Consider the following 27,530-nt stretch of genomic DNA (forward strand, 5'->3'; position numbering starts at 1 on the left):
GATATCTCCAAGGTCATCGTCACACTTTGAGTTCAAAGGTCAAAAATTGCTCTAAATGATGATGGCATAATAATTCTTAAAAATCGCCATAAATAAGCTTCTCTTGTTTTGTGAGGACAGCATGCAAAATAGCCCGTGTCAATGCAGCATGTGGGGGTATACGTCACGTCTGTGACAAAGCTCTAGTTCAAATAGTTTTCATCCAATCTTCATCAAACTTGGTCAGAAGTTGTATCTAGACAATATCTAGGTCAAGTTTAAATATGGGTAATGCCGTGTTAAAAACTAGGTCACTTAGTGCATTTCAAGGATTAACCATTTTGTCCGCTCTCTAATTGAAGAAGTTTTCATCCGATCTTCACCAAATTTGGTCAGAAATTGTGTCTAAATGATATCTTGGTCAATTACAAATATGGGTCATAATGGGTCAAAAACTCGGTCACAGGGTCACTTAGTGCATTTCAAGCATTAACCATGGTGTTCGCTCTCTAATTGAAGTAGTTTTCATCCGATCTTCACCATATTTGGTCAGAAGTTGTGTCTAAATGATATCTAGGTCAAGTTCAAATATGGGTCATGCTGGGTAAAAAAATAGGTCACAGGGTCACTTTGTTTGTTTAAAACAAGTTATGTGTTGCTTAATTAAAAAAAATATATCATTTTGCCACTCAAATGGTAAAGTTATCAAGTTGTCTAAAACCTTCAAACAGGCATATCTTGTGACAGTTTGGCACTCTTGTTATATTATAAATTCGTTTTCTTCATAGTAGACTTATATTAATAATTTTAAAAATTCAAGTATTCTGTCATTAATTATTTTCAATCGAAGATTTATTTATAATTTCCAATTTATATATTTAAATTATTTATAGTTGTTCATAACGTTACAAATTGGAATCTCTCCTTTTATCTAGAAATAATTCACAATTTACCTATTAAATGTTATATGGACTGAGCCTTGCAGGATATACAACCAGGCACTTAATTGCTAAGTGAGCAACCCACCATAAATTAATCTTTTAGGTTTTTACATGTTGGAAACATGTTCAATTATAAGATTGTCTGAATAATATGCCTAGAAATAAAAATATATTTGATATACTTCTTTTATTGTCTGAATTCCAACTATTCATGCAGTATAGTTAAGTTCCTTTGCGTCTCAAGGGAGTGCCTTAAGGCCCATATGGCCCTCTTGTTCATAAGGCCTAAGTAAAGAAAACTGTCAAATAATTGTTCAGTAGAATGGTATTCCGATATTTGGTGTTTGGGCGAACAATTATTTGCCATTCATTCACTCACTTTTATATTTATTATTATGCCCCCCTTCGAAGAAGAGGGGGTATATTGTTTTGCTCATGTCGGTCTGTTCACCAGATGGTTTCGGGATGATAACTCAAGAACGCTTAGGCCTAGGATCATGAAACTTCAAAGGTACATTGATCATGACTGTCAGATGACCCCTATTGATTTTCAGGTCACTAAGTCAAAGGTCAAGGTCACAGTGACTCGAAATAGTAAAATGGTTTCCAGATGATAACTTAAAATTGCTTAGGCCTAGGATCATGAAACTTCATAGGTACATTGATCATGACTGTCAGATGACCCCTATTGATTTTCAGGTCACTAGGTCAAAAGTCAAAGTCACAGTGTCTCAAAATAGTTAAATGGTTTCCGGATGATAACTTGAGAATGCTTACGCCTAGGATCATGAAACTTCATAGGAATATTGATCATGACTGGCAGATGACCCCTATTGATTTTCAGGTCACTAGGTCAAAGGTCAAGGTCACAGTGACTCGAAACAGTAAAATGGTTTCCGGCTGATAACTCAAGAATGCTTACGCCTAGGATCATGAAACTTCATAGGAACATTGATCATGACTGGCAGATGACCCCTATTGATTTTCAGGTCACTAGGTCAAAGGTCAAGGTCACAGTGACTCGAAAAAGTAAAATGGTTTCCGGATGATAACTAAAGAATGCTTACACCTAGGATCATGAAACTTCATAGGTTTATTGATCATGACTGGCAGATGACCCCTATTAATTTTCAGGTCACTAGGTCAAAGGTAAAGGTCACAGTGACTCGAAACAGTAAAATGGTTTCCTGATGATAACTCGAGAATAATTAGGCCTAGGATCGTGAAACTTCATAGGTACATTGATCATGACTGGCAGATGACCCCTATTGATTTTCAGGTCACTAGGTCAAAGGTCAAGGTCACAGTGACAAAAAAATATTCACACAATGGCTGCTACTACAACTGACAGCCCATATGGGGGGCATGCATGTTTTACAAACAGTCCTTGTTTATTAAGGTTTTGATCATTGGTATATTTGTTTCCCTTGAATACAAAGTTTCACATAGGTATTTCCCTCTGCCAATATGACTATCGCTTTTTAATAAAATCTAATGTCTTGGGGGAATAACTCTAACACTGAAATAATTTTTCACATTATTTTTTTATTACAAAATATAGACATAATTCTACAAGTTCTTAGATTTTTTTTAAAAATGTTACAGACATCCTCAAGTTGTCCCTCTTTTGAATGTTCAACTGTATGCCTTTTTTAGCTCACCTGAGCACAATGTGCTCATGGTGAGCTTTTGTGATCGCCTTTTGTCTGTCGTCCATCTTGCAGCGTCAATATTTGCCTTGTTAACACTCTAGAGGCCACATTTATTGTCCAATCTTCATGAGATTTGTCAGAAGATTGGTCTCAATGATATCTTGGATGAGTTCAAAAATGGTTATGTTTGCTTGAAAAAAAAGTAAAATCTTGTTAACACTCTAGAGGCCACATTTATTGTCCCATCTTCATGAAACTTGGTCAAAAGATTTATCCCAATAATATCTTGGACTAGTTCAAAAATGATGCCGGTTGGTTGAAAAACATGACCACCAGGGGGCAGGGCATTTTTCCTTATATGGCTATAGTAAAACCTTGTTAACACTCTAGAGGCCACATTTATTTTCAGATCTTCATGAAACTTGGTTAGAAGTTTTGTCCCAATGATATCTTGGATAAGTTCGAAAATGGTTTCGGTTGCTTTAAAAACATGGCCACCAAACGTCCAGGGGGGGGGGCATTTTTCTTAATATGGCTATACATTTTATACATATGGCTTTAGTAAAACCTTATTAACACTCTAGAGGCCACATTTATTGTCGGATCATCATGTAACTTGGTCAGACTATTTGTCCCAATGATGTCTTGGATGAGTTCTAAAATGGTTCCTATTGGTGGAAAACATGGCCGCCAAGGGGGCGGGGCATTTTTCCTTATATATCTATAGAAAAACCTTGTTAACACTCTAGAAGCCACATTCATTGTCCAATCATCATGAAACTTGGTCAGAAGATTTGTCCCAATGAAACATGTATCTGGGACAAGTTCGAAAATGGTTCCAGTTGCTTGAAAAACATGGCCACCAGGGGCGGGGCATTTAACCTTATATGGCTTCATGAATCTTCATGAAAAATTGTCAGAATATTTGTTTAAATGATTTCATGGATATGTATGAAAATGGTTCTGGTCTGTTGAAAAACGTGGCTGCCAGGGTATTCACTAGTCATGAAAGTTGGTTAGAACATTTGTTCTAACGACATCTTGGGCTGCACAGAACAGGTCAGTTCCTTTGAATCTCAGGTGAGCTACCTTTAAGGCCCTCTTGTTTACAGTCTTGTTGACATGTGGTTACTCCCTTTTTATCTGTTATAAACAATTTCAATTTGCTAAGAATCCTAAAAACTGGTAAGAGTACGATAATAATATAAGTCTATAATAAGATGATACACAAAAGGACTGAAAAACACTAACTGTTAAAGGGGCCTTTTCATGTTTTGGTAAATTTACCAAATTAAAAAAAGTTGTTTCAGATTCGTAAATTTTCGTTTTATGATATTTGTGAGGAAACAGTAATACTGAACATTTATCATGCTCTAAAATAGCCATTTTATGCATCTTTTGACGATTTAAAAACCTTAAAATTGTAAAGCGTTGCAACGCGAAACTATTGAATAATTCAGAGAGTTCTCAGGTGTTGTCGTTATATTTTGTGAAACTACGAGGATTGCTTATATAAAGTGTAAAATACATCCTTTATTGTATGAGCACAGATGGCCGATTGCTCTAAGTGGTAGACTTTTACTCCAGGGGTCAGTGGTTCGAGCCCTGTTGAAGGTTACTTTTTTTCTTTTTTTTTTTAAATTTTATTCTTGGTTTTTTACTGGAGCTTTTTATATCAAATGTTTACATTTTAATATCAATATAAAGCATTTAACGACAAACTTTAAAACATGCCAAAATCTGTGAAAAGGCCCCTTTATTATGCATGCCAAGGAATTAAATAGTTTCTTATATTTAGATATAGCCTGTAGTTGTCATTTAATTATAAAAGGCTACAAAATCATCGCATTATGAAGAGGGAAGGTGCATGACCTTACACACGGACAACCTATTACAAACTTAGATTTTGTTCTTAAACAAATTTCACCATGTTACAGAGGATTAATAAAAGGATTTCAAGTAATCTGCATATAACAGATATTACTGTATCTATATCCAATTAACTACGATGTGTTCATCTGTAAACCAAACACAAACAATCCACACAGCCTAGCCTGGCTTGTAATTTAGATAATAAATTCTATCCAATAGCTAACACTGTGATAAATATTGAAAGGCAATCCACCCCAAACCAGTTCTCAGTTGTTTCTAATGCGAACAAGGTTGACAGTGGTGTGTTGTGTGAAGTCAGTTGTACAGAAAGAGAAAGGAGTATAACATTATAGATCCCAATCTTCAGTCGGCCATTTTGGTAAGTCAACCAGTGTGAGATAAACTTTGATAAAGACAGGGTAGAAAGATCTAGGAAAGGTAATTTGTGCATTTCTTTTAAATTTGTTGATTTTATTTTTCAACTTTTGTTTATTGTTTTCAATTATAAATTAATATTCAATTAAAAATCAGTGTTTCTTAGTTAGAAATATCTTTTTAAGTTTTATTTGCAATAGTACTTTGTTATTATGTTATCAATTAATTTATCATTTGTGTTTTTGTAAGTAACATGGGATTTACAGTGCTGTGTAAGGGTACATAACAGTAGATACATGTATTTATTTAATTTTTGACTGTATATTTTTAAATTTAAACATGCATTCTTAATAAACCTAGAACTTAAATTGGTAAATAAATAAAAACATTCCACTTCAAGATGTGGATCACTGGAATAAATGTCAAAAACACTGCCTTATTATAACAATGTTGGAAAAGAATGTTTCATACAATTCAAGCGTAATTTGGCTAATTGAGTTGACAAGTAAGATTTGTCAATGTAGTCTCTGCATTGTCTTATTTAAAGGTTTTAATCGTGTAAGATTTGATAAATGCTACCTTTAAACTTATTAAATTTGTGTCAGACAAAACATTGCTTTTGACTGGACCGAAATTGTTTGTTAAACCATGTCTGACTATTTGACAGGATTCACTGTGTCAGATGTACATTCCTAATGTAAGTAAAGATTGAAATATGTTCCTCTGGCTACATGCACATAATGAAGGGCAGCAACTTGAAGATGTTCTGAAATTTGATCATCCCAGTATTAATGTTTAGTATTTTGGTAACCCAATTTGCATCAGTTCGAGTGAAAACTAGTGTCATGTTCTACAATGACAATGGTTTGTTCACTGAGCAATTATAAGTAGGTGGTGCAGGTATCTCCATTCAATTCTGTGGCACATTCTTTCCATGTTTTGATGGTTACTTTCATAGTTGGTTTAAGTTTCGAAAGGTCAAGATTTGGTCAGTGTCATCAATCAAATTAGACAGCAAGCAAGCCATTTGAAAGATGTACCCTGAAGCAGCTTTCAATGTTTACTATCTAAACTAATCAAATCAAGTTCATGACCAAAGTCACACACTCCACTTATTGACAAACATTTAAGGGAAGGTCTATCGGATCCGTATCTGTGTCATAATAATATCTATTTAGTAGAATTGAAATAAAAATTATTTACAAGAAATATGCACCAAAACAGATGTCTGGGACTTAATGTTTGTACAAGAAGTCTACATTGGCTTATCTTTATTACACCATTACACTTTGTTAGCTTAAGATAAGCTCTTTACTTATACAGACATTCAGGAATAATTACGTAGATTACCAATAATAAGGCGTAACTAATTCCGTTTGTTATGCCAGCTTATTCATATGCTTGAATGTACTCATTTCATTTTGTGCTCACTCTTAAGTTAAATCAAGAATAATAATACTAATGAAGATTAATTATTAGCCAATTTAAAATGCAAAGACTGTTGTAAACCAGTTAACACTAGATTGTAGTACAAAGGCATGATTCATATAGTGGATGTGGTCTGATTTTTTTAGTGCAGTCTATAAATATAATCATGCGGTGAATGGGGAATGTGAAAATAAAGACATGGGTAGTAATAAATCTTTTAAACAAAGAAAACATTATTGTAAAGCAAAGCTCTGAAGGCACTGTAGTTGTTTGCTATTGTTAACATAAGGTACAGTTCACTTTTCAAAATTTAATTATTGCTTAACTCATGGTGTCTAAAAGCAAATTTCGACAGTGTGTGTTAACTGTTTAGCTTGCATAAAGCATATCGGCCTCAAAACAACATCATCATCATCATTATCTGTAGGTACCATAATCACCATCATAATCATCATGATCCACACAATTTTCAGCATATCATTGTCTAGTCCAAATAGAGCCAGTGTTTCCACCTACAAGTTTTAAACTTTATATGTAGATGCACCTTGATGAGTTCTACACGCCACACCCATTTTTGGGTCACGAGGTCAAGGTCAAGGTAACTGTGACCGCTAAATTATTTTTTTTTAAATCTGACCAGCTTTAATTTATTCAAAACTGCACCACAGCTGAGCATTGGCACGCAGTTATGCGGTGCTTTTGTTATCATTTGTTGGCTTTACTCGTTTAAATTTAGTTGCTGGAACATTTCATTTTCAATTAAACATATAGAACCATTAATGAAACATTTGACAAACTCAGTAATAATGTTGGATCTTTAACAACTAGAACAGAATGGGAAAGTTACACAAGGCCATTGTTTTTTAAATGGAATGTAAAGTATTGCAGTATTTGGAACCACATAAAGCTGGCCTCTGCTGTAAAATGAGATTTTAAAAATCTCATTTTACAGCAGAGGCCAGCTTTATGTGGTTCCAAATACTGCAATACTTTAAATTTATCTCAGATTCCTAATTTTCAAAGTATCAAATTAATTGAAAACACCAAAATCATGAATGGTTAAATTCTCTGCAGAATTAAACACATTCATGAAGCACGCATATAATACACAGTTAAACACGCCAAACACTTATTAACACCATAATGCCTTTGTGTTGTAACATGCTAGTGTCAGTTATCAAGATTTAACCCTCTGAATATTTTATACCACCTGTTTTGTTTATATTGATTAAACCTGAGATGAAACCCAATATAATCTACTCCAATCTTAGATTGTCAGCTTTGATATCTACCTGCTGATGTGTGAAAGGTGTAATTCTGTCTAATGTCTCAAATATATGCAAAACAAACTGCAATTATTTTTGCCAAGACAGCTTTATTTATGCCCCAGACACTTATATGTGTCTGCATTGTATCTAAAAAAATTAGGTTACATAAAATATGGACAGCTGCTGAGTGTAAAAAAAGGTGCTGATGAAAATTTTATTCATATTCATAAATTAAGCATTCAACATTGACCACACAATTATTTTCTATAAAATAGTCTAAATCGAGACCTTCCATTATGTTAAAGAAACTTTTACTTTTGGTTTAAGAATGATCAGCGTGGTTAATTAGTAAATTGCGAACCGCATTTACTCAAGAGAACACACTAAAACTGGTGACACTGATTGCTGTTAACGGTAAACCATTCTTTTTATTGAATGTTTCAATGGCACACAATGAAAGCTGTCAAAAGCTATTCAAAGCAACCACAAGACAATCATATTGACTATTTGTTAATATTTGGGGCATTAGGTATTGATAGCTCAGTGTGAAACTTTATACACTAATATTATAGTGGTCATTTAACATAATATATTGTTGGCCTTATAAAAATAATTTTTTATGCTCCCCCAAAATATTTGGGCGGAGCATATAGTCGCCGCTTCGTCTGTCCGTGCGTCCGTCCGTGCACAATTTTTGTCCGGACTATTTCTCAGCAATTAATGACCGGAATTCAATTAAACTTTATGGGAAGCTTTACTACCAAGAGGAGATGTGTATATTATCAGCCGGTTCTGGTCGGATGATTTTTCACAGAGTTATGGCCCTTTGAAATTTTCCATTGTACATATAGTGCAATTCTTGTCCGAGCTATTTCTCAGCAACTAATTACTGGAATTCAATGAAACTGTATGGGAAGCTTCACTACTAACAGGAGATGTGCATATAATCAGCTGGTTATGGTCGTATGATTTTTCACAGAGTTATGTTCCTTTGAAATTTTCTATAAACTGTACATATAGTGCAATTCTTGTCCAGGCTATTTCTCCCCAACTACTGACTGGAATTCAATGAAGCTTGAATCTTAACTACCTTGAGGAGATGCGCATGTTATTTGTGGGTTCTGGTTAGATGATTTATTTAGAGAGTTATGGTCCTTTGAAATTTTTAAGTTGCTAAACCATCCATCGTATTATTTTGTCCAAAGTTATGCCCCTCAAGACGTTTCCTTTTATTAGGTTTTTGTGGGGAGTCCTGTTTTTCATTAATGTGATAAATTACAGGGCTCAGCCTACGTATACATTTGAGGGAGAAGTGACTTCTCCCTCAGTTGAAATTAGGGAGAAGTGAGGCAACTTAAAAGAGAAGTGGTTCATGTAAAGCGTTAACTCTTTAACTTATTGTGTTACCCTTATTACACCATACCCATCATCATTAATCAGAAACAACTCGCACTTGGCAGTTTGGGTGAAAACATTTACAAAATTACAAACACACTTACGTGTTAATGTTGTGTTATTATTGCATATAACTGAATTTAATAATAAATTATCTGTCAATATCGGGCTCAAAGTAAAACACAAAAGAAGGAGAAGTCACTTCTCGTTCATTCAATTAGAGAAATTAATCTGTCCAGGGAGAAGTTATCTCCCACTTCTCCCTCACGGCTGAGCCCTGAATTATCAGCAAGCATCTAATTTGATTTTCATATGCAGAGCTCCAGATAAGGGTCGTATTTTCGTAATTATGAATTATTTTCAAGTCTGTTACATAATTATTTTAAAATTTTATCGTACCATTTAGAATTACAAAAACAAGTTACAAATATTATTTTTCCATCGGTTCGTATTGATTTTTATTGAGTTCTTTTCGCGTATTTAAGATCTTTTCTGTGCTTATATAGAATGGTTATCGGGTTTGTTGGCCAAAGGGCATTTTTGTTCCAATAAAAGCGGCGTGTACAGTCTATCTGTCAAAAAACAATGGCGGCGCCCAGAGAGCGTCCTAAAAAACTGCAAAGCGTGCAAAAACACGCTTTTAACATATTGTACGCAAAGTGAGCCGAAGTTGAATGTTAAGAAAGACATTAAAGAAAAGATCTTAATACGATGTTGTATGTTCAGTTGCAGACACAGTCAGAAAAGCTATAAAAAAAACGCGACACGACGGGTTCAAACTTAAACAAAAAAACATTGCAGGGCTTAACACTAAGGCACGTCCGAACGACATTCACTGCCTGTACCTAGGTCCGGGCTAGCAAATGTCCCAGGAACATGCGTGTGTATTTTGGGCGGGATTATGTGTTCTATATCAATAAACTGTGTTTTAAATAAGCTTTTCAAAGATGCAGAAATCTTAATACAGTATCATCAGATGACAATTCAATCCCAGAGTGAAGTTGGAGACAACAAACGGATCGTATCTCGAAATATATTTCGAAATATATTTGGAACCCCCTGATTGCAATAAAAAAGAGGCCGACAATTCAGAAAATCCCCGGTGGTTTTCCTGGTACATGTCAGTACCTATTTTTAAACGGAAGTCCTCTAGATACGGTTTTTGATTGGTTTCCTGGAAGTGACGTGTTTTCTCGATACAAATACGTTTTAAACTAAAAGCCGGGATCGCCCAGGATCGTCCGGGATCGATGAAGGTATAAAACTCGACATTAAAACAAAGTAAAAATAAAATTATTAATTATTTATCAATTTTAAATAATTTTAATTTGTTTGATCGATTGGAAGTGTTTTGACAATCTTTTTTACGCGATTCAATTAAGCAAAACTAATATAAATGGTTGATCCCGGCTTTTAGTAGAGAGTTAACCCTTTACAATTGTTACGACTACCATAACACGTTATTTTGCGATACCTAAGATTCACTTACTATTTGTCGCCAGACAGCAACCGCGGCAATCAATGTAAAAAAGGTTTTTACATTCATGTCGTTGTTTAAGTTTGGCGTTACGGGTGGGGATGGGGGTTCCTCGGATATGAAAAGAAAAGGGAAGGAGGAAAGTAAGAGAAAGTATGAGAGAAAAAAAACAAGGAAATTTCTCCCGAAATGGCGTGAAGATTACAAATAGATGTCTTAAGTAGATGAATATTGAATTCATAAGCATTAGTAAGGCAAGCTAATAAGAATGATTGAATCATAATTGCGCATCTCCACGCATAAGAAAATACAAGTTGAATGATAAATATAAATGTTTTGATAATACTTGGGTCAGGGCACATGAAAGATTGGTCAGGGCTAGTAGGTTCTGCATTTACTAGCCTGAATGGGCTAGTTGAAAAAAAGTTAGTGTTAAGCCCTGCATTGAACGAGTGGAAGGGACAATTCCTGTGGCTTATCGTTGAAGAGATTAAAGGGGAGACCCGTTTCAATTGTGAAATATGTAAAAATGCATCGAAGGCATGCAATCTAAGCACAGTTTGGGCATATGAAGGTATTTGAAAATTAAAATTGTATTATACTGAATAGACACTGTTGAACTCGCATAAATAAAGTTGCTAGTATGTTTATTTTGATTTTTTGCATAAAAATAACCATTATTATTTATTTTTAGGTCATTTAGAAAAGTTAAGAATTATTTTCCATAACTTAGTTGTAACGTTAAGAATAACATTTCAGAGTTAAGAATTATTTTTGAAAATCTGGTAGTAACGTTAAGAATTTCACAAAACCTTATCTGGAGCTCTGCATATGGAAGGCTTTTAAGCAAAACAAACTTAACGCTGAACATTCTTCCTAATAAATAAAATGTTTTAATAGTAGCAACACAGCTTGTTATTTGTCAGGCCATCTCTTTTTTATGCACCCCTTTAAAAGAGTAATAGTAGTTACACTGCACATCTGTGCCGTGGCATTGCCATATATTGATGGACTGTAAAAAAAAACTTCGCATTAATGTCAACCATCATAAGTTGTCTCCTTGACTTGATGGTCAAGATTGCACTTAGAGGTCAAAGGTTAATTTTGGCCTTTTAACAGCTTGTTTAGATTACTTACCTCTTCCTACGTAGTAAACGGTTTGCATTACAACAAGAAAGTCAATATTGGTCATAGTTCTAGAGCAGCTTGTTCAACTTGAGCATTTTCAGGAGTCAGATCTTGCTTTGAAGATGCCTGAAAAAGGTGTAAGATAAGATCCCCAGTGCACAGATAGCTGAAGAAAAAGCAGGACCTCACCTGCCCTGTTCCTTTGTGTTATATGACCTTTACCTGTTAATTAAACTTAGAATGAATTCAACCCATTTTGGGAAAAGTCTGTCTCTGAGTGATTTATTAAACAAGAAATAATATTGATATAACAGCATTTAAAATGAAAAAAGCGATATTAAGTTAATATAATTTTAAATTTAATTCATATGGACAAGAACAGAAGAAACTGTCTTGAATGAATATTGTTTGACAGGAGTCTATGGCATGCTTAGAAAACAGGTTAATAGTTCCTGCCAATGCAGACGCCCTTGCAAAAAGTTAACCCACTTTCATACCAAAACACACTTAAACCAACATAAAACTGTGTTTTTTCTAAGTTTTTCTGAGCGGAAGTTGGTTTTTGCTAATAAAAGCGAGTTTTATGTGAGCTAAACTGTGCTTAACTGAGTTTAAAGTTGGTTTTTTAAAGTAGATGTGTGTTAAAGCGAGTTTTTTTGGTGTAAGAAGTTGGTTTTGTATGTATGAGTGAGCACTAGCTTTGAGTGTAAACATCACTGCATGAGATGAACTGGTATTTGGCTGCTAGAGGGTTGTTTTATCAATAAGCGAATAAACTTTTGTTTTGGATTAATATTGTTTTTTTATCAAATGCTGGAAGGGTGAATATCTTTGATCCATTTTTCAGCATAGCTGTATAAGCCAGCTTTTGACCTTACCTGACCTTTGTAAGTGTCCAAAAAAATTCAAATAAAATTTCCCGCGGCTAGACACGAATGAATACACTTCATTTAGTCCATTGGCTGATTTGAGCATACCACCAGCACATTGGAAACATGAACGCGTCTTTGTAAAACTGTTTTACTGCGTGTTCAGCATGAAACAATTTTATCTCTAATGAAAAGGCTTGATAGATAGAACAGTTTTACACTAAACACTCAATATTAATACAGTTTGTGCGTGCACCTTTTATTTTCAGAGGATTGCCAGCGCTAGAGCGTTTTTACTAAAAGGATATGTTCTCATATTTAGTAATTACTTTCATATTCCTGTCTGTGTACTAGTATATTTAAGCTCATAAAAGTATCGTTTTTCCCTATCCTGATATTCGTTTTGGCCAAACCATTTTAAATTGTTTTCGAAATTGAACATTTAACATGTAAAAGTATAAAGTTTTAAACAAGCCGTAGCTCCAGCAGTGGAAGCGTGGCCTCACTTTAATGCATCGCATTCCAACCCACATGGTATCAGGGTCAGTTCGCGGCCAGTAAAACAATCGTTATATAATATAGACGCTATCCTGTGAACTAGGTGAACTGGAATTTACTTTAGACTAGAAATATGTGAAATGAAGATATTCAGCGATACAATTATTGTATGTCAATAATAGATTCTTAATGCGTTTTCAACAATACCTTGATAAATATTATTTTTAATTAATTTAACAAGAATTATTCCACCATATTGACTAATGTATTAACCCTTAGCATGCTGGGAAATTTGTCGTCTGCTAAAATGTCTTCTGCTGAATTTCTAAAATGAGCATTTTCTTCGATTTTTATCAAAGAACACAATCAGAATAGCAAACAGTTTGGATCCTGATGAGATGCCACGTTCTGTGACGTCTCATCTGGATCCAAACTGTTTGCAAAGGCCTTCAAAATTCAGCTCCAGCGCTTTAAGGGTTAAGCATGAGCGCGATGATTCTCGATACTGTTAATAATGGAATCAAATAGCAATGCTCGACAAACCACTAAAACAGGTTTGTTCGAAGAACGCGGGTATAAATATTTAAAATATGTACAGATACTTCGCGTGTGGCCGGCTGACTTATATGTTAAATTTCACTTCCATTCTTCTTGTGGATTTCTGTTTTGTATCTATAGGTTTATGACCAGCAATATGTAATAATGTAAAATAAGCAGCGAAAACTCCGCGTAACATCCCGTACTGTGTGTGATGCAGCTAAGAACTGCACAGAAAAAGACATTTGCTATCTTTGATCTCATTCATAATCAATGCCGTATATCTTTTTTTAAAGATATTTCTTGTTAAATATGAATGCTTATTTTGCACGAACATTTTTTTAAATATAGCTTTGTATTAAGGTGTTCCGCAGTTAGTGGTGTATTTTATGGTGTATTATGCCTGCTTGAAGAATGTGGTGAATTCTGCAAAGGATTGGCCCCATTCATGATTCAAGTGTTTTCCATTTTGCTACTTTGAGAACAAGGACTGACTATAAGGTTAAAAAATAAGTATTGAAGTATTTTAATATATAATAATGTAACTGATTAAAGTGTGGAAACCTTATATTTTATAAAGAAATTTCTTTTTAGCAGCAATCAATTTAATAAAAACTGAATCATCCTCCACAGTTGTAAAATTTTCACGAAGAAATTCAGTAAAGAAATGGCTGATACATATCTGTTACTTGGAAAATTAAACTGCATATGTTGTTCAGAGAATTGTATTCCTTTTCACTGAGCGGAACATTTTGAGATCAGCGTGACAAACAGGATTTGGCTGCTTGCCAAGTAGGCGAGATAATTGTTTGACTAACTGTCTTCTGTATTTTTAGAATTTTCGGTGATTTTGGGGACGGTAAAGTTAACAAAATTGCTTTAATGTGTACGCCTTTGCAATGCAAAGTGCAAATGGTGACATTTAATGTGAGTTAATTGCAAGATCTGATCTGAGCTATTATAGTGACAATTGATTCTAATGAATTATTAATGAATAATGATATGTGAGTCACAAGGAGTGGGAAAATAATTTATGGGAATGTTAATTAGAATAGCTGTCAAACTGTGTATCATGTTAACAACCAATTGTCCTTAAACAATTAGTGATTGTCCAAGTTCTGTGCTACACTTGACTTGCTTCTGTTTAGAAAGGACAGAGAGCTCATTACACTTACAAGTCTAAAATGTTCTATTTTCGGTACCACAAATTGACTATTTCATTTGTCTAGTTCCTCTGCATGTGTATTTGAGGGCATTAGTACTGAAAGATTGACATTTGTTTTCCTTTTGTCAAGGAAGATTTATGTTGCTGATGTTGGTTTGTTTGTTACTCAGAGAATGAATGTATAAAGTCATGTATTTATCTTCAATAAACTGTTTAAAATTTGGTGACATTTAGTTGGAAATGAGTTTATTACCAAAATAAGATCATGATGGTGATGTTTAAGCCTTCTTATCCTCCTTCAGGCATCTTTTGTATTCAATGCCTAATCATATTTATTAGACAGTTAAACTGCTTTAGCTCAAAGTTGCACCAGGATGACAGAAATGCGCCAGTTATCATAAGTCTTGAGTTACCAAGGTGTCTGTTTCGGGACCTTGTGAAACATTGTAAAAATTTAGGTTGACCACATAAATACTTTGTTCAATTATAATTGAAACATGATAATAATTGAAACATGATTACAAGCGCAATACAACATCTACGTTGTAAGTATCATTCTTTGCAAGATTGTATAAATTTACGATACATAATATTGCCCCCTTGGTGCCAATAGGTACCATGTGACATTGAAATTAGAAGGCACATGCAGGGCCCTCAATCAGTCAAATTCACGGCCAAAATTCTGCCGCATCCCCCACCTGAAAAGTATACTTTTTCCCCTTTTGGGGGGGGGGGGGGGGAATTCCCCCTAAACAATTTTTTTTATATTTTTTTTAATAGATAGATGAGTCTCATGATTATTAATATCTCAATTCTATTTTAATTTAATCTTGTCAAACATACTTAAGTATACAAAAAAAAACAATGAATATAGTGCAAACATGAACAAATGTAATAATTAGAGAGTAAGTAAAAGATCCCCCCAAAAGGGAAACGCGAAAATTCCCCCTGCTTTGGGTAGCGACCCGCTTCCCCTAAAATGGATTGAGGGCCCTGACCTGGTACCTTTTTGCACCAATGGGGCGAATTATGTTCTAATTGACATGTATTGATGACCCAGCCTCTTGATATAATGGCAGCTTTCCGAAGGTGCCTGTTTCCTTGATATTTTCATTTGTAATTTTTCAAATTCTTGAAAAATTTAAATGACTAAAACATGTCTAAAACCTGGAATTCTTGTTGTTAGATCAATTATAGGACATGGCACAGGAATGTTGAACTGTAAAGATTCTTTATAATTCTGAGATCATTCTTGTTGAGAAAATAAGGTTCATATGTGGAATTATTATCTCAGAAAGTGTTTTGTGGCTTAAAAACTGATTGAAGATGATGTTATTCATGTCACATAATTATATTGCATGCAGAATTTCCTGAGTGTTGTTTTAAGACAATTGCCTGGGTGTTGTTTAAGGCTGAACAGATATGAGTTCCTTTATTTATAAACCCTTAATGATATACCATTTTGTTAGATGCAATACTGGTTATAGGTAAGAAATACATATTAGTTAATATGTATTCACTAATTGTGGACAACATTTTACTTATTTTCAGATATAGACGATCACCATGAAGGCAACGCTGATCATTCTGGTTGTTTTGGTGTTGGCTGTAAGCGTGTTGGCAAAGAAACCGCCAAAGGCAAAGGCAAAGAAGGTCAATTGTAAGTAAATACTGTACAACTTATTCATAGAAGTTTATTTATAAAAAGAGAGGTTTGTTGATCAAATTCATGTTTTAGCTCACCGGAGCAAAATGTGCTCATGGTTAGCTTTTGTGATTGCCTTTTGTCCGTCCTGCTTCGTCTGTTGTGCGTTGACAAAGCTTGTTATCACTATAGAGGCTACATTTATTGTCCGATGTTCATTAAACTCCGTCAGAAGATTTGTCTCAATTATATCTTGGACAAGCTGGAAAATGGTTATGGCTGGCTATAAAGTCATTAATGAAGATATATTTGTAAATTGTTTTTAATTGTTTAAAACCTTTTTAGTATAGATAGTAGAATCCGGACTCGAACGATTCCCCAATACACTGATATGAATCCGACTATTAATGCATACTTTCTACTTTTCCAGTTTCTGTTCATTGCCCGATCATCCTGTATATTTTTGTTAAAGGTAAATATTGACGATAAAAGTGCTAAAGAATTTCATAAATACTTTTTTTAGTATTAAATGAATTCTGGCATAAGTGGCTATTTAAAGATTTGCTGAAATACTCCCACTGAACATGCGTACATCACAAGATGTGATGTTTGCGTGTTTATACAACAATCAATACACCCACGCTTTCCATGCAAATGACATGGCGTTGTTCATGCTGCATAATTTTTAGCCCACTTTCAATTGAGACAAAGAATCAACAGGCTATAAATTAGCACTGTTTATAATACCCCTAAAAACGTAGTTTGGGGGGGTATATTGGAGTGAGCTTGTCGGTCGGTCAGTCAGTCTGTCGGTCGATCTGTTGGTCCGTATTAAGTGTCCACTCTCTAATTCAAATTGTTTTCATCTGATCTTCAACAAGCTTGGTCAGATGTTGGCCCTTTTCCTTATATGACCACTTTTGCCGATTTTGAAAATGGTTTCTGAAAAGTTGCTGAGAGTGGTTCAGTTTCCTGAAGTTTCAGGTGAGCGAACGTTGATCTCTTGTCATGTTATGACAGTTTTCGTTGAAATTCCTAGAGTGCAAATTCCTAGAATGCGACTGTGGATGAACAAACAGATTTTGTACCTTGCAACTTTAGAACAATAGTACAGTTTGTCTTAGGCTAGTTCACAACCAGTTTTGAATTTTTACTTGAACACTCTAAGATTGCCTTAAACTAGTGTTTCTGTTTATAATATGTGAACATTGTAAGCGTAGTTGGAGGAATAGATGCACATCTGCGTGAAATGAGTGAAACATAATCTTGATTTGTATGAATAACAATTTTAATGCAAAATTATCGTGATAAAATCCACTGTATGCATCAAGAGGCTAAGAGCTATTAACTCTTTCAGTGCTGGAGCCGAATTTTGAAGGCCTTTGCAAACAGTTTGGATCCAGATGAGACGCCACAAAACGTGACGTCTCATCATGATCCAAACTGTTTGCTTTTCTGATAGTATTCTTTGAAAAAAAAAATCGCAGAAAATGCTTATTTTAGAAATTCTGCAGATGACCTTTTAAATAAATTTCCCAGCATGCAAAGGGTTTAAGGGTGTATGGCTTGTTTGTTACCGGCCTATTGGATTAATTTTAAGTAAATCTTATTTTTATAGACATTCTTTCGTCATTCATATTTCCAAACAAACAATTAATACATGTATGTTGCAAAGTCAATTATTGATAACACATATTAAAACTCTGAACAGCCAAATCTATAAGCCATTAGCATGTCTGCGAGCCTCTTAAAAAGTCTTTGAAATAAATATTAAGGTGGGGCGAATTTCTTGGATTTAAATGAAGCAGTCAGCATGTTACCATATAGCTGATTTTCAGTTAAGATGCAATCATCAGTTACTGTAGCTAGAAAGATAGACTAGAAAGATGTGGCCAAAACGGTACAGTTGTCTGAAATATCACATAGCATGAATTGGAGCTTTATTCCATTCTGTTCATAAATAGTCGTAACTTTGTCCATGACCTGGCTTTATGACTGCATGTATTATTTTAACCTCGGGCACTAAAGTTGAATCAATTATCAGTATCATATTGGAAATGAAGCTTTTGTATGGAAACTTGTAATACCTGTACACTGAGTGCAGTAATAAACTGTAGAAATTTTTCGCAAAACTATTCAAGGATATTTAAATCTTGTTTACAGGAACTTTTATTGCCTAATCAAGAAAAGTGCAGGCAAAAAATTAATTAGAAAAAATATAAACCCGAAAAACTCTGAAACAGGGAAATAAGTTTCGTGAAATCTTCAGATTGGAAATTATTGGTCATTTTAATTGCTTGACACTTACTGTAATTGCACAAACCCATCTTTAAAAAATTTACATGCGTTTTTTGCTTAAATTTTCATTATCAACTGATCATTTTATTTGTCTACTTGTAGATAATTCATATATAGAAAACAAATTATGCCAATTTCATCCCTTTTGGGATTTTTTCAGGTGGCAGTTGGGAATTTTGTAATCTTTCCTTGATTGGGAAAATGCCTATTAAAAACATAAAAAAAATGCTGGTTGTGGTCACAATTATATGAAAATAGTTTGAAAGATAAATGTCTTTGAATTATCTTAAGCCTACAAAAAGCCAAAAATTATGCCAAAATAATGATGTCTCTAGTGACTGGCTAAGTGGGTCAAAGCTTTACCAATGTATTCCATGTATTATGTCATATAATTACTGAATTTCTCCCCATGCATTTATTTTCTTGTATGATTATCAAAGTATGGCCTTCCTATAAATGCAATTTTCTGGCCTGTTTTTACACCCCCATTACTGTAAGGGTAAAAAGGGCCTTATGCTTGTTGATTGTTGGTGCAGAGTAGAGCTATAACGATTCACCCATCATTCGATTTGATACGATTTCGATACCAAATGGTCCGATTCGATTATTTTCGATTCTATTAAAATTAAACTGTTTGCTGCTTATTTTGCAAACTATTTAATGTTTGGTTTGTCCAGGGCATGAATTAATATGTAAGGTATTTGTTATTAACTTATTATGTTGTACATTTGAAGTGTTTAATTTTTAAATACAATTTAAAAACGCAACATTGTTTTATAAGTAACAAATTTACGGAACAAAACTTCCTGTTGAGTTATTCTTAAACTAGAAATGACGCGGTAGAGGCGGACAAGTATCCCCACGCGGCATGTTTGACCCAGGGGGGCCCAAAGGTTGGTAATGTGGCCATGCATAGTTGAGATTGACCGTATTGTCATAAGAAAATTTCAGTATCAATAAGAAGTGAATCGGTGTAGAAATGAAGAAATTATAGATAAAGGCAATTTTGGGTGGGCGTAGCCTGTGTGGGCAGGGCATCCCAGGGTTGGTAATGGGGCCATGCATAGTTGAGATTGACTGTATTGTCATAAAAGAGGTTCAGTATCAATTTGAAGTGAATCAGTGTAAAAATGAAGAAATTATAGTAAAAGGCAATTTTAGGTGGGCGGGGCGCCCCAGGATTGGTAATGGGGCCATGCATAGTTGAGATTAACCTTAATGTCATAAGAGAGGTTCAGTATCAATTTGAAGTGAATCGGTGTAGAAATGAAGAAATTATAGTAAAAGGCAAGTTTGGGTGGGCGTGGCCTTTGTAGGTGGGGTGCCCCAGGGTTGGTAATGGGGCCATGCATAGCTGAGATTGACCATATTGTCATAAGAGAGGTTCAGTATCAATTTGAAGTAAATCGGTGTAGAAATGAAGAAATTATAGTTAAAGGCAATTTTGGATGGACGTGGCCTATGTGGGCGGGGCGCCCCAGGTTTGGTAATGGGGCCATGCCTAGTTGAAATTGACCGTATTGTCATAAGAGAGGTTCAGTATCAATTTGAAGACAATCGGTGTAGAAATGAAAAAGATATAGTAAAATAACCTAAAAAAATGAGTAAAAATCTCTGACCGGCCCAACCCCCATAACTTTTGACCCAGGGGTCAGATCAAAATTCCAAATAGTGCAGGGTCGCACATATGCTCAAAGCTAACATGTGTGTAAGTTTCAAGGTTCTAGTGCTCATAGTGTAGGAGGTGATAGTGGCCAGGACGGACTGACGGAAGACGGAGATAACCACAATATCCCCACTTTTTCTCCGAAAAGCGTGGGGATAATAAAATAAAACGCACAATGTATCACATGTGTTTAACAGGGGAAAAAAACATGTAAGTATATAAACAACTTCCAGTTGACTTCTTAACAGAGTGCACATAGTTTAGTAAACAAGCCAGATGTGTTGAGGAAAAAAATGAGATCAAAATAACTTTCATGTGACCCGTTGTCTCAGATTTTTTTGCCAACGTGTTAAAAGAGCTTGTCGTGTGAAATGATGATTTCATATTTGAAATATCAACCGAGTGTTTTCTCTTTAAATGTTGCCTCAAATTTGTAGTGCTTCCAGATTTAGGGTTAACTTGCGTCAACAAAACATGTTTTGCAAGTTTCCTTTGCATCAGAACCTTCGCGAAACCCGAAATGTTCCCATACTTTTTATTTTAATTTTAACGTGCTTCTTTCAGCGTGGTTGATGAATCCATTTCACTCAGCATGTTACTCATTCATTCATTGGATGCCATATTGGCTATTGACCAATCGCAAGACGTATTACATATGACAAGAAAGTTTAGACGACAGATTTGGAAAGTTAGGTTTAAAATGCGGATAAATCGGGATTGCAGTGAATCGAATCGAAATTGGCCGCATTGGTATCAAATTCGAATCAGTGGCGTTGAACCAGTTTTTCGATGCATCGAACCGAATCGTTACAGCTCTAGTGCAGAGGGGATAGCCTGGGGTTTCGGCCGCAGATATTTTTAAAATATGATTATTTATCTCAGATGATTATCGAATGATGTATAAATAATTGTCCTTGTGCCCCTTCAGGCAAGAAGGGAAATGCAAGCTGGACACCATGTGTCAATGGCGCAATGAGGCAGACGTTCACTCCCAGCGATGTGGTAGGATGCAACGCCACCGTAGCTAACCTTACCTGCCCCAGCGTGATGCAGCAAGGTAGTGGGATACCTTTTTTGATTGTCTTTACCCATTTTGTTGGAAAAAATGTTTTTGATCAACTGTTGAAATTAGGCTAGAAAACAATCTTATAATTGAATAATTATTGACATGTCGAGAAAATCATTCAAAGTTTTATTACATCAAGTTGGTATATACTTTCTGCATGGCTATGGTGGCTTTGTAGTATACATGTAGCTTAGTTATGTCTGCAACTGCTTTTTATTGAGGGTGTCTAAAACAAGAAAAAGGTCGAAATTATGATCCTGGAATTTTTATTTTCCATCAGGAACAAATCAGGAAATTTTGTTCATACAAAAAGCTGGGAACCCTGGTAATGCTTCCTACAAATCTTTGATACTAGAATGTATGATAATGATGTGTTTGAATGGTGTCTACACAACCACATCACATGACCTTATTTTGACCTTGATATTTACCTTATTTTTAGACTCAATTGGATCTATGAAACCTAACTGACATAGCATCACTTGGGGCATATGTGTTTATTGAACTCAGCATCTTGATTGAACTTGTGCCAGATATAAAGCTTATATACTTGTAGTTTAGCTCTAGGCTTCGCTTATTTGCAGAGCTTGTCCCTAGTGTTCACAACACATTTTTTAATAAAACTGTATAATTGACAATAAGCAGTGTGATCTCTCAGGGATTTTAATTGTAGCAAAATCCTGCACTCGGGCTCAAATAAATTTGTTAAAAAACACTGTTCATACTGTTTTGGTAACAAAATGTCTCTTACACAGAAAAGAATGGCTGCATCGTGACACGCACTGATGCCATTCAGGAGTGCGCCACAGGCACTGTGTTCACCCGCACGTACTCTTCGTCCGGCACTTGCTCCCATAGTGCCAAGCCTGCCAAGAAGCTCCCCTGCAGCAAACCGTACAAGTCCAACGCTGATCGCGCCGCAAAGAAGGCTGAAAAGCTGGCTAAAAAGCAAGCCAAAAAGGCAGGGAAAAGTAAGTGAATGACTGTCAAAAAGAAAGGTCAGTGCAACCTTTTTAGCACAAAATGTTCATGGTGAACTTTTGTAGTTGCCTTTTGTCCGATGTGCATTGTAATCATTTGCCCTGTTCACACTTTTGTAGCTCGACTATTATATATGAAATATATATAGTGGAGCTATCCTACTCACCCCGGCGTCTGCGTTAGCATTAGCGTCTGCGTTAGCGTACATGTACAAATGTTAAAGTTTTCGTACTACCCCAAATATTTTCTTTGTCCCTTGACATATTGCTTTCATATTTTGCATACTTGTTTACCAACAGGACCCCAACCTATAAACAAGAGCAGACAACTCTGTCATAGTTATGGCCCCTTTTCCACTAAGAATATGCAGCAAATGTTAAAGTTTTCATACTACCCCATTTATTTTCATTTTATTGCTTTCATATTTTGCATACTTGTTTACCAACATCACCCCAACCTATAAACAAGAGCAGACAACTCTATCAAGCATTTTGACATATTTATTGCCCCTTTTATACTTGCAAAATATGCATATTATTGATAAATCTATGTTAAAGTTTGCGTACTACCCCAAATATGTCCTATATCCTTTGACATATTGCTTTTATATGTTGCAAACTTGTTTACCAACATGACCCCAACCTATAAACAAGAGCAGACCACTGTATCAAGCATTTTGACATAATTATGGCCCCTTTTACACTTAGATAATTGAACATTTTGCTTAAATTGCCCTTACTTCTTTATTTATGATCACATTTTATTATTGCTTTGACAAAACAACACTTACCTGAATACCACAATGGAGGCCACCCACGCCCCTACCCAGAATCCCTTCCCCCCAAACCCCAACCCCCAATATTTTTTTAAACATCATCTAATAAATTACCCCACCCCACATTATAACCCCCACTCACCCCCCTACCCCCCCCCCCCCCCCGATTTTTTAATTTTTTTTTGCGTTTTTTTTCGCATTTTTGAAAGATAATGTAATAAATTCCACACCCCCACACTATACACCCCTCTTCACTCCGCCCCTCCCTCCTTTGTGATTGAAAATGAGAGTCCCTTCACCTTTAAAAAGAAAATAGATGAGCGGTCTGCACCCGCAAGGCGGTGCTCTTGTTTTTCTTCGCCTTTGGGCTTGCCTCTCATTATATGTATATAGATAATGGAATAAAAATTTATCCGTTCTATTTCTTGGCCGTATGCAGTTGAAATTATCATAAATTGTTTTTCACCTGATGTGTTATTTGCTACCATAATTTGTGTGTCTTGAAGGTGAAAAATTACTTATAATAACATTCTTAATTGAAAAGGTGTATATTCTACTCAAATTCATGTATACTGATTTCATATGCCATTTCGATGTCCTTTACACATTTTTGTAAATATTTTATATTACTTGACTTTAAACCTTTACAGAAGCAATCTTCTGTTGAAGCTTAAACTATGAGAAACTCATGCCCAGTAACTATGAACAAGTGGACAAAATTAATAGTGTGATTTCAAGATGTGTTTTTAACTGGTAGGGGAAGGAGCCATGGAAATTGTATTATGAGTTTCTGAAGTTGCTTTTGGGGGTAAAATAGGATTATTTTCCCTAATAAGTAAAATAAGATGTATTTGAGTATGTTCAGTATTATTTACTGAACTAACTATGGAAAACCCTTATTTTAAAACCAAAAAAAGATTTTAGCCTCTAAACCTATAAGTTTGTGCTCCCTAAACTTCAAAGGCATATCTTTCATGAAAAATCATTAGACAATAACTAAACTTGATATATACTTTATGATTTATCTTTTGTTTAACAAATAACGTGTGAAATATATTGGTTGTCAGATAGTTATTATGGAGTAATGTACCTTTAAACATTCATGTACATCGCAGTCTGCGTCACACAGAATAACCCTATAAGATCGTGCACCGATTTTGATTACGTCATAGCGAGGCCCTGAGATGTGTTTATAACATATGTTTTTGTGAATATGTGTTTATTTGTATTAAATATATGTTGTTTAAGATGAATTTCGTGAATTAACTGTATTGAACAGCATTGTATAAACAAAACTGGTCTTCATAAAAACGAAATATGAACTGTGATAACTGTATTCAGAGGTCTAGACTAAGTGTATTTAGATCTACTAAAGGAAAATAGCTAAATAACATTATATTCTCAATGGGGGCATAAAAAGCTGTCACCCCTTCTAATGACAGTTGTTTTGAGACATAATCCCAAATGGATGCAGTGAGAACATTTTATCACAATAGGCCCAGGTCACGATCTTAACGTATGGTCTCGTGTCATCATTTGGGAGTAAAAGTTTCCGCATACACAACATACTTTTAATAATCGTATTGTAATGCAAAGTACTCCTAACAGAGAGCACAATGCAAATCCGAGACGGGCCTCCAAGGGAAACAACCCTTACAACATTTTACGAACAAAACATTGACAAACATAGCCGTGTCTGTCTGGTGAAGGAAATGTGCAGATTGTAAACATTGTTTAGGTTATTTCTATGGGAAAGAGGTCAGAAGAACTTAAATTTATCTAATATTTATTGTTTTTTCCTCATGATTGTTGTCTTATCGGCTGTGGAAATTCTGGCTTTACCAAAATGAACAGTGTTCGGACACGTGCGTTCCAATGTTTCTTAGAAGTTTACGTCATAAAAAAGTGCACGATCTTATAAGGCTACACGAAGTTATAGGAATAGAGGATAATATGCATTGTAAAAAATCATTCAATTAGTACTCAAACTGAATTGGGCAATAAAACAAAGTTGGGGTCTGCTGTTATTCAGAAGCCACAGTCCACAAAGTGAATCATATATGATTTTTATAGTGGAAATTTAGGCACTTGTGGGAATTTTTTTAATTAGGAATTTTTTTCATAGGGATATGCACATTTAAACGACTGATGTTACAGTGTTTATAATTTTATTAAACCTTTAATGTTATTTTTCAGCCATTTAAGCGAATTGTTGACTTTTATCATGACTTATGTGTAACAGTGGTTACTTTAATGGTACAATTTAGTTACAATAAAAACATGTATCTGACACTTGTTTGCAACATATTTTCCTTTCTGTTAAGTTACAACATCTGACACTTGTAAACATAGATTTTTTTCTTTTATCATTTTAGATAAACAGAATAAGAGACAGAAAAAGGCTGGTAAGGCATAAGTTAAACACGTTTGGAGTTGTAAGTCCTTGCCTGCAAGCATTTGTAGGATGCTGATTGTAGACTTTACAAGCATCTGTGTGATTGTGAACGGCTTTTACCATCTTGAGTGCTGTTTCAGATGATGTTGAATATTGTAACAAACTATGTACTTAGTAAAAACACCTAACCATTTTAATCTATCTGTAAAATGTAATAATGTAAAATATGCTGTCAAACTTATTAATGACAAAGGCAAGGGCACTTCCATTTTGACATATGTTTCATCATAACAGAGTATTCTATGTTGTGTTGCTGGCATATTTTTTACATTATATGTATAAAGAGCTCCTCTTACTTCCTGTGCATTTTTAAAAGCATGTGAAAATCATTTATACTAACACATTTTTAAATTGTGATAATTTTTATTCATGAATGAGCCAAACATTACATTCTATCTCTTTTTCTTCAAAAAAGGACCAGTAAATAATGTGATTGTTTTTGATTGGTTAATTGAGAAATGGGGCCAAAACATTAGTTTTCTGGAAACAACAACACAAATTTGTATTACATACGCAAGATCTGAGGGTTTAATTTTATAGGTGCCAAATATGTTGAATTCTTTTAATTTTGTGCACTTATATAAATTCTTGTATTGTTTGAATTATTCTTAATTTCTTACCCTGTTTCAATCTTTACATTTATTGAATATTGTTCGTAAATAGTAAACTTGAGTATTTTATTGGAAAGGTTAACAAATCATTGCTTTTAGTAGTGTTGAAAATTGTATGTTGCTGTGTAACTGTGTAATGGTTATTTTTCTGTCAAAAACTGTACTGGTCTTTTTATGTAATAAAATATATAAATAAAATGTTTTGTTGAATTATTTTTGTTTTGGTATTTTAGTTTAAACATTACCAGTAATTTTGTCTGGTCTGCTCCACATCTGAAGATCAGCAGTTCTACAGAGTTACGGCAGGAATTAATTTATCACACACAATTTTAAAGATACTTTAATAAAAAATTACTGACTACCATTATTGGATTATACAATAAAACCACCTTTCCACGGTCTAAAAGTGGCCAAGAATCCAGAAAATGTGACTTTTACAACACTGGTAACCAAATAAATCATTCATTAATGTTTTCTCAAAAATTGGCCAATCAAAAAACTCTTACATTCTTTATCTGATAGTTATAGGTTTAATTATACTATTATACTGATTATGATGTCATTAAAAAAACAGCACGTAAAAACATGTTACATTTTAATAATATTGAACTGATTAATGACTTGTCAAAACTAGTCTATATTTTTAAAGACTGTCATGTCTGCAAAATCTTAAGTGTTAAATAATTATTTAAAAAAAATGGTTATATATTGATTTGATTTCAAAATTGCCTTTGCAAGGCTTTCTAGATGTAAATGTTCTTCAACTATTGGCTCAAATGTTTCATTTGAAAGGATGAAAATCAAGCCACATGTTACAAACAAGTCTATAAGTCATAAAGACGGCTTAAGGTTACTGAAGAACTTGTGTAAAAAAAATGGCCAGTTGTAATCTGTAAGTCACTAAACCTGATTATATCAATAAATACTACAATTGGATATGATAATCAAATTCTGTTCACAATAGGCATCATCTCTACAAATCTATGGAATTAAATTTAATTAATGGTTCAATTAATAAGATAAATGTTCTCAACTGTTCACACATGTGTGAATTAAGTGCTTTTCCATAAAACAGCTGAAACTGGTTTGTTTGTTTTCAAGACAAATTTATGGCAGTCACATGATGCATCCTCCATCTGCTGTAATAAAGTCTGTTTGATCAAGTATTTCTAAACTTCTGTGTGAAACATTTTTAATGGACTAGGCCCGAAAACATGATCAAATAATTATGGTGGTTATACTGTGTTTAACATAACCGGTTAATATTTTGTTCACATGGTTATAACCAATTACAATGCACTTGACATTTGTCATGCTCTTTGTTCTTATAGCTTGTCTGGCACTTAAAATTGCTAAAACACATGCATTAACCAGCATGAGCCCTAGACAGGCATGCATGAGAATCGTAAATAATGTCTGGACATTTTATTAGAGATGAATACTCCCAAT

The 27,530-nt window shown here is 34.5% G+C and overlaps 1 protein-coding gene across 2 annotated transcripts; it reads left to right on the plus strand.

Annotated features, from left to right (window-relative positions):
* The first annotated feature begins 4,670 nt into the window (after positions 1–4,670).
* LOC127850842 (uncharacterized) lies at positions 4,671–26,291 on the plus strand. 2 transcript variants are annotated; one of them, XM_052384189.1, is made up of 5 exons: positions 4,671–4,823; positions 16,136–16,244; positions 21,122–21,250; positions 22,015–22,230; positions 25,391–26,291. In XM_052384189.1, the coding sequence occupies exons 2-5, from the start codon at positions 16,151–16,153 to the stop codon at positions 25,429–25,431; spliced, it is 480 nt and encodes a 159-aa protein (XP_052240149.1). In that variant the 5' UTR covers positions 4,671–4,823; positions 16,136–16,150; the 3' UTR covers positions 25,432–26,291. The 2 variants fall into 2 exon arrangements, with proteins under 2 accessions (XP_052240149.1, XP_052240150.1); XM_052384190.1 differs by lacking the exon at positions 4,671–4,823 and adding an exon at positions 5,496–5,516.
* Positions 26,292–27,530: the final 1,239 nt, after the last annotated feature.

This window comes from Dreissena polymorpha, chromosome 11 (assembly GCF_020536995.1).
Source record: "Dreissena polymorpha isolate Duluth1 chromosome 11, UMN_Dpol_1.0, whole genome shotgun sequence".
NCBI lineage: Eukaryota > Metazoa > Mollusca > Bivalvia > Myida > Dreissenidae > Dreissena > Dreissena polymorpha.